The sequence below is a fragment of the Prunus dulcis genome, chromosome 6, assembly GCF_902201215.1.
Source record: "Prunus dulcis chromosome 6, ALMONDv2, whole genome shotgun sequence".
Taxonomy (NCBI): domain Eukaryota; kingdom Viridiplantae; phylum Streptophyta; class Magnoliopsida; order Rosales; family Rosaceae; genus Prunus; species Prunus dulcis.
In genome coordinates this window covers 15032349-15040439 of record NC_047655.1, presented here as the reverse complement: position 1 = coordinate 15040439, position 8091 = coordinate 15032349, and the positions used below count along the sequence as shown (strand labels likewise).

At 38.5% G+C, this 8091-nt stretch overlaps 1 protein-coding gene across 1 annotated transcript; it reads left to right on the top strand.

The window, feature by feature from the left end:
• The first annotated feature begins 1267 nt into the window (after nucleotides 1-1267).
• LOC117630342 (T-complex protein 1 subunit gamma-like) lies at nucleotides 1268-2871 on the top strand. Its single transcript, XM_034363078.1, has 4 exons — nucleotides 1268-1525; nucleotides 1615-1740; nucleotides 1963-2067; nucleotides 2635-2871. Exons 1-4 carry the CDS (start codon nucleotides 1268-1270, stop codon nucleotides 2869-2871), a joined length of 726 nt encoding a protein of 241 aa, XP_034218969.1.
• The last annotated feature ends 5220 nt before the right edge of the window (nucleotides 2872-8091 follow it).

Genomic DNA, 8091 nt, shown 5'->3' with positions numbered 1-8091 from the left:
GATGGGTAAGCTGTGTTCTTTTAAATCACTATACTCGGATGTTATCAATAGGTGCACTTCTAACTTCTCCCCTGCTCGGGTGGACAGTACTTCATGTGGCATTATGACAGTCAAATTTATTGAGTACCTTAGTGCCGGCATTCCTTTACATACCATTGACCCATCGAAGTTTGGCTACTACCGATTGAAGCTTGCAATCGAGGCTTTGAGGGGGGGGGCCTATGTATGAGGTAAAAGTCCTAATCTGACCTCATTGCTGCTTTATTGTTAACTACTGCCTTTGGAATTGCATTGTTATTTACTTCATTGTAGTTACGTCGTACGTATTCTCCTGTGATGTCAGTGTTCATTTAAGAGAACTTACATTATGTTGGGAACTTGTCCAACTGTGATTACTAAAAATTGCTACTTTTGTTCTTCAAAGTTTAGGGTATTGGGGATTTGAACACTATAGATGCTAATGTCAATGTTTTGCAACTGGCATCTGATTTACGTATGTCATATGTTCTAAACTCCGACTGTGTGTAATCCAAAACTTGTTTCATGTTCTTTATGAAAGGTTCAAACAATTACTTCTTCAAATTGAACATGTCTTACGACATCTCATTTTCCCTTTATATGAATGCTGAAGTGGCACATATGTCCTCCTTCTGCAGGTGGTCCTTCCTCCTTCTGCAGGTGGTCCTTCCAGCTTCATACCCATATTGACATCTCAGATTCTGTACATGGATGTGAAAGAAGTTGCAGGCTGTTTTGTCGTATTGTGAATCTTGAAACTGCCTAAGCAGTTTTTGCGTAACATGGCACAATTTTTGACATTTTGCTCACCACGCGATAAAGTGGGGTGCTTTTGTAGTAGGTTGCAGGGTGTTATTTATGTAATGGAATTCAACTGTACTTGTCTTCCATGGTAGAAGGGCTGTATTCACTTTCCTTTGTTAGAACTAATTGTTGACATTCTGTGCTTAAGAAATTCCTGTAAATCCATAATTTGGCACACGTTGCAGCGAAATGCAATTTTTTGGGGCCACCCACATTGTAGCTTTTCCCATTATTTTATTCCCACTATAGCGAAATATTCGACTCTCATTTGGCAATATATTAGGGTGTTCATTTCCGTGACAGTTGAACGTATATATTCGGTGGCTATGTCATGGACCTGTAAACATGAGACGACAGTGCATTGTCGACTGTGTAGTTTAGTTTAGTTTAGTTAGGTGTAAGTGTTGTTTTGTATTTGCATTTTTTAAATCCGATCCGGACGGACATGGCAAGGTTCGGAATGAGGAGGTTGCGGAAAACAGATAATAACCGAATTGCCAAGGCTTGTGGGGCTGTAATTGTTAACAGACAAGATCAATTGCAACAGTCTGATGTTGGTACAGGCGCTGGGATATTTGAGGTTAAGACAATTGGTGATGAGTTTTTTGCATTCATTGTTGATTGCAAAGAGCCTAAAGCATGTACTGTACTCTTGAGAGGTCCTAGTAAGGATCAGTTCAATGAAGTGGAAAGGAATTTGCAGGTATAATGGTTTTACTTCTTTGTCCCCATTACGTATAATAAATATATTATGCTGAAATGTCTTCTTTACTCCCTTATATCTGGTCATAGGATGCCATGTCTGTAGCAAGAAACATCCTCAAGAATCCGAAACTTGGTCCTGGTGGTGGTGCTACACAGTTAATTGTATCTGCTACATTGAAGCAAAAGAGTTCATCTGTGGAAGGTATAGAAAAGGTTAAAGCTCCTTTCCTCATCCAAAAGTTTGGTCTTTCTTGTGTAAAACTCGTCCAAGAATAAGTCCTTGTGGAAGTAGAAATCTAAATTATGTGAATAAACTGGCTGTCACTTCAATTCACATGCTCCTTGACATACTTTAGATTAAGAATTAGTTGTGGTTTCACTTTACATGCATTTTATTGGAGTTTTATGGCTACACCTGTTTTTATGGTAAAACAGTGGCCGGATGAAGCTGCTGCTATAGCTTTTGAGCCTATACCACGTACTTTGGCTCCGAATTGCGGGGTGAATGTGATTAGAACAATGACGGCGCTGCAGGGAAAGGTTTGAATCTGTTTTGTATGGCTTTGTTCAGTTTTGTTATGATTTGTCATTTCTATATACGTTCTGCTGCATCATTATTATTTTGGTCAGAATATGATGCATCATTTAGATCCTAACCACAATTTTTTTTCCATAGCATGCAAATGGTGAAAAATCATGGCTTGGCATTGATGGTAGCACTGGTGTGATAACTGATGTGAAAGAGAAAAAGATAGGTGGATATCTTTTTGGCTTACTATTGTTGCTCTCTTTTATTTCCTTCGCTATCTCAATATTCAAATTTGTTGGGTGATTTATATTTGCTGAAAGCTCTGAAATAGGACTTTTAATGTAGTATTGTTCTCAAATGTATCCATTATATGTCCCTTTATTGATATGGCATAAGTGTCAATCTTCTGGTTTCTATTGTCGATTTGCTTCAGTAGTAGTTCTAGTTTACAGCTTCTCCCAATATATTTCGACAGCAGTCATGTGAGGGGAAGTGATGTTGTCGTGGTTAGTACTAAATTAATGGACTAATTTTAGTTTGTTGGTAAGGCTGTTCATTTTTAGGAATTATGATGTCAGATATGGGATGCCTGCAACGTGAAGGCCCAGAGTTTTAAAACGGCCATAGAAGCTGCTTGCCTACTTCTCAGAATCGATGACATTGTGAGTGGGATGAAGAAGAAGCAGCCTCCTGGTGCCAAAGCTCCTTCCAAGCCTCAAGTTGAGACAGAAGGCTATGCAGATAATGAGCAAATAATTCCGGAGTGCTTATCGAGAGCACGTGGTTATCTCAGTTTGAATGAAGTTTTGCTTTAAAGAAGAAAAAAAGGAGCATTATAAGTTTGATGAGGATATTTTTTTGGTTTGTAATGTCACCTTAACTTGGTAGTGTGTGTTTTGTCCCTCTTCTTTCTTTCTCAATCGACGAGGGGTGGGAAAGAAGAGAAGTCTTCTTATTGGAGAATGCTAATGTTAGTTTCCCATGTCATCTGTGTATCGAACACAATTTCTTTGTTCAACTTCGGGGATTGGCACAGTGGAGCTTATTTCTACCATTCTTCTGAATGATTGTTAACAGTCCGAACTTAGTTATTGACACAAATATGTACTTTTGTACAAGTAAGCAAACAAAATGTTTGTCATGGCCAATCATCAATTTTAATAAGCCAGTGTGGCACCTACAACACAGAACGTACGGCACTGTACACAAACTTGTGGAGGAAAGGATTCATATTGAGCATCTATTTTATCCACTTAGGGAGAGTCAGAATTGATCTTCTCTCTCCCATATTCAGCCAATATGCCACGTATTGATTCAAAGCAGAGCTTAAAAATGAAACGAAGGCAATAGTAGGGCAATATGGCCACAATAAATATACAATACGAATCAATTGTAGACAATACAAGTGCAATATAAAGGCAATATTTGGCAATATACATACAATACATACACATTACAGTATTCAGGGAATACAAACACAATACAAATCAATATTAAGTCAATGTACATACAATGCATACACATTACAGACAACATTTCACACATGCGAAAGAAATCGCCTCCCAAACTGAACAATACTATCTATCCCGCGAAGGGAAAATGAAGGCAACAAAAGATCCATGTACTTGGGTGAGATGAACTGAAGCAGCATTCACCGTTACTACAGGTCCATCAAAAGATCCATGTCTTTGTCCTTTCTTCTCGCTGCATGCACGAACTTATATGAGGTCAATTGGGTTTTCTGTTGTTGCATTAAATTGATGGGATTCAAAACTACACCATTAACGCCTTGGCTGTAAGTTACAGCAGTACAACATGACATTAAGAACAATAAAATTGGCTTCCAAACGACAACAAACGAAACCTTAATGGGAAATAGGAATTTGTGGATTGGAACCCCAAATAGGACTATGTAAGTAAGCATTTACTGCGAATTTCAGAACACAACCCCAGAAAATAGGAAAATAGCACAACACGAAAATTGGAAATTTGGAAAAGTGACAACTTAAAACTTGGATATGGGAAATAAGGAAACTTGGAAAATTGGAAATTGAAGAAAAGAAAAATTGGAAAAACGGAAATACGAAAAAATGGAAAGTTGGAAAGTTGGAAAAGTCGAAAATTGGAAAATTGGAAAAAGGAAATAAGGAAAAATTTGAAACAGGAAAGTAGGCAATAGGATCAAATGATAGTTGGAAAATTGGAAAATTGGAAAAAGGAAAAAAGGACACTTGGAAAATAGGAAATTTGGGAATTGTAAATTGGAAAAGAAAGCAACTTGGAAATTTTGAAATGTCGAAATTGGCCAAAAGGAAACTTGGAAAATAGGAAAATAGGAAAATAGGAAATAGGAAATAGGAAATAGGAAATAAAGGAAACTCTGAAAACATGACAATTTGAAAATTCGAAAATTCGAAAAATCAGAAAAAAGGACACTTGGAAAGTAGGCAAATAAGCAAATTGGGAAATTCAAAATTGAAAATTGGAAAATTGGAAATTTGGAATATTGGAATATTGGAGAACTGGATAAATGAACTCCAATAGGAAATAAGGCAACTTGGAAAATAGCAAAAGTGGAAATTGAACAAAAGGACAGTTACCGCAATGAAAAATTTGAAATAGAAAAAAAAAGGAAACTTAGAAAATAGTCGAATTGGAAATAAAAACATTGGATAATTGGACAAAAACTTAAAATTTGAAAATTGGAAATAGGAAACAGGGACACATGGAAAATCAGAAAACTGGAAACGAATTGAAATTGTGGAAATGGGAAATAAGACAATTACCATATTGGACAATTTTAATTACTGTCTGAATTAGGCAAAGTAGGCAACTTTTTTTAAGTACATAATGGGGGGAAAATGGGAACATTGAAAAATTGGAAAACTGGAAATAGAACAAAAGGAAACTTGGGAAATTGCACAATACGAAAATAGGGAATAGGAAAAAATAATGAAACATTGAAAAATTGAAAAATAGGAAACTTGGATGACACATGGAAAATAGGAAAATATGAAAAATGGCAAAATGGAAACGAATTGAGATTGGTGAAATGAGAAATAAGACAATAACCATTATTGGTCAATTCGAATGAGTTGGTGAATTTGGCAAATAGGCAACTCCTTTATTTCAATGACATAATGGGAAAATGACCAAGTTGGGAACGTCCAACTGTTCCATATATTACAAAAAGGCATAAAGTCAACCTGGGTAATAACTCCCGCCCAATACTATCCCGCCTAACCCTCCCGCCAATTACTCCTCCTAATCCCTCCCGCCAATAACTCTCTCACTTACTGGTTTGGTCATTAAAATTTGCAGGTATATTAATCAACCCACCTGTTTGAAATGAAAACTTCCATCACATTAATTGCTGCTTACAGCCACTACCTTCCCCACATATTTAACTCACATCGCATTTAGTCCCCTGTTCTTCCAATTAAGTTGTACACGAGCCAACAATAAAAATCAAAGACCATGGACCATAACCTCACACCAAACACAACGATTTCAATTACTGAAGGAGGGGAGACTGAAACAGAAGCCAAGTCACCGAATTCACTCCCTGCAGACTTGGTCCATGGCATACAGCAATGTCAACGCAATACCATGTTTTGGACAAATCTTCATGCAGCCATAGTTTCAAAAATTGTGGCTTTTTGGGCTATTTCCCAATAATCTATTGTTTGACGTCATTGAGTTGTAGTTTTGGGAGGTCCTCACCCTCTAATATTTTGTTATTTATCATGTTAACGTGGAAAAAATGGTCTGACGATTGAGGCTGCATAAGACTTGATACCAAAATACCTGACCCTGGGGTTATTGCCTATGCCGTTTGTGTTTGCCTTTTCAAACCAAGATGAAACCACAATAGAAAACGACCATCTATGCCTTCACAAAACCTGTTCCATTACATCCTTAACCTAACCAACTTTAACCTGCCAACTGTAGATTACCAGGAGTCCTATTACATTTGGAAAACAACAAATAAATGACCATTCCAACCAAGAAAACAGAGACCCAAAACCATGGGTTTTTCATCTTTCCTTTTCCAGCGTTTTTTTCTTCTTCCAGGCGGTTTATTTTCCTAAGCAAGCCTGGAATGATGTGCTTCGATCTGTCACACATCTCTGGGTCAGCCCATTCCCAAAATGTACATCCATTCCTCTGCACAAACGGAAGCAATGTTTTCAAACAAAGACATCCACCATCAGATTTGGAATACAGACAATTCCAACATGTAAGCTAAAACTTACACATAAATAAACTTACCCTTGCACATACTTGAAACCTCCTTCCAGGATGAGAAACCGTCCACGATGTATGCGTTTTGACAACGTTCCCACAGTAGCACAGCCGTGAACACACTGAACTCGCAGCTTCCATTTCCCAGCGACATCTCGAAGTCGCGTCTTGACCGGGCAACCGAGACGTCACTGACTCACCCTCACCGGCACGGAGGCTCCTCCTACTCATCTTCTTGTTTTGGAGGGTATGAATTGTTGTTCACGTTGTGCGATATTTAGGGTGCTGAAGAGGGTCATCCCAAATTCAAAGGGTTACACTTGCATGTGCACAATGTTTCAATAACATGGTGTGAGTGCACAAACATGAAACCTGGAGTTAATGGGGTGTTTTTAAAAAGGAAATTTTTTTTTTCTTCCAATATTTACCATTCCCAACAGTAAGTATAGATTGGGCCCAATGGTATTCATAGCCTTAGTTTATGACAGATACGGCATGGTATACACTTGCAGATACAGGACATGCCATTCTTAGTTGTTTTTATATTGGTTTATGAATGACGTATTGGTAGGACAGTGGTACTATATTGGTATCATATTGTAACTTTATTGTATCGCTATTGATTTGTATTGGTTTTATAATGCCCGATATTGGTGTTATATTGGCATTCCAATGTAACCTCAGCATTATTTGACATTGGTACAGCTATTATAACATTTTTTATACTGTCTTACGTATTGGTTTTGCAATGTCAAGGAACAAGTCTACAAATATGGACGCTATGGAAGGTAATTACGTTATATCGAATATGAAATGAATGCTGCCAAACAACATGAACTGCAGTTATCAAAGTTCCTGCATTAAACACAAAAGAAAGGCTCCTGAAACGTACATATAAAACGAAGGCCACCTCAACCTGGCAGCATACAAAAGCCAGGTGAAACTTACAGAAGACAAAATGTACAAAGAGGTGACCTCAAACTTACAGAATACAATGTTAACAAAGACGGCACCTGCAGCTTACAATAAACATATGTACCAACGAGGCCCCCTTTCCCCAACAGAAAACATCCGAAACAAAAAAAAAAGGGCACCTCATACGTATATATTACAAAAAGAGGCCACGCCAAAAAGTCCACTGTACTGGGTTTGTCCCCAATAGTAGCCATGGTAATATTACAAGGCAAACCCTCTCGCTGTGGCCCAATTTCGAGTTGCATACCCGTCAAATGCGGCGACCACGACCCATTAAGTTCATGACCCCTCCCACAGTGATGTCCCACTTTCCTTCTGCATCCACAATTTGTGCAAACTTCCTAAATAGTTCGAAGCCGGATTCCAGTTGTTGTTGCTTCAGTTGAGCCATTTCGTCTGATTCTTTGAATGCAATAACTGCACTGGCAGGGGCATTTTCAATTCTACCTCTGACAGCCTTCATATGTAGAAGATGCATCCGGGCTTGATAACGCGCCCGAATTGTGCACTTTTTTATGACACCCCACCTAGCTTGGCCCTCTTTAATTTTGCTAACTATGTCTGCATGGAGATTTTTCCAGAACATGGTATTGGCTCGACATTGCTGCAGTCCATGGACCCAGGCTTCAGTGTCTGCTGTTGCTGCTTTGGCAGGTGTTTCAGTGTCCCCTCCTTCAGTAATGGCAAGGGTTGGGTTTGGTGTGGGGTTGGGGTCCATGGGTGTTGGGTATTTACTGTGGGTTGGTGTGGCCATTAGTTTCACCAAACTGCCATTCATTGTGATGTAGGTGAAATAGCTGCGCAGGCAGGGGGGG

Excerpts from the sequence above, each read along its gene's own strand:
- LOC117630342 (XM_034363078.1), top strand. The coding sequence starts at position 1,268 with ATGGCAAGGTTCGGAATGAGGAGGTTGCGGAAAACAGATAATAACCGA. Across the intron at positions 1,526-1,614 it reads AAGTGGAAAGGAATTTGCAG|GATGCCATGTCTGTAGCAAG; the intron begins GTATAATGGTTT and ends ATCTGGTCATAG. Across the intron at positions 2,068-2,634 it reads TGACGGCGCTGCAGGGAAAG|ATATGGGATGCCTGCAACGT; the intron begins GTTTGAATCTGT and ends TTATGATGTCAG.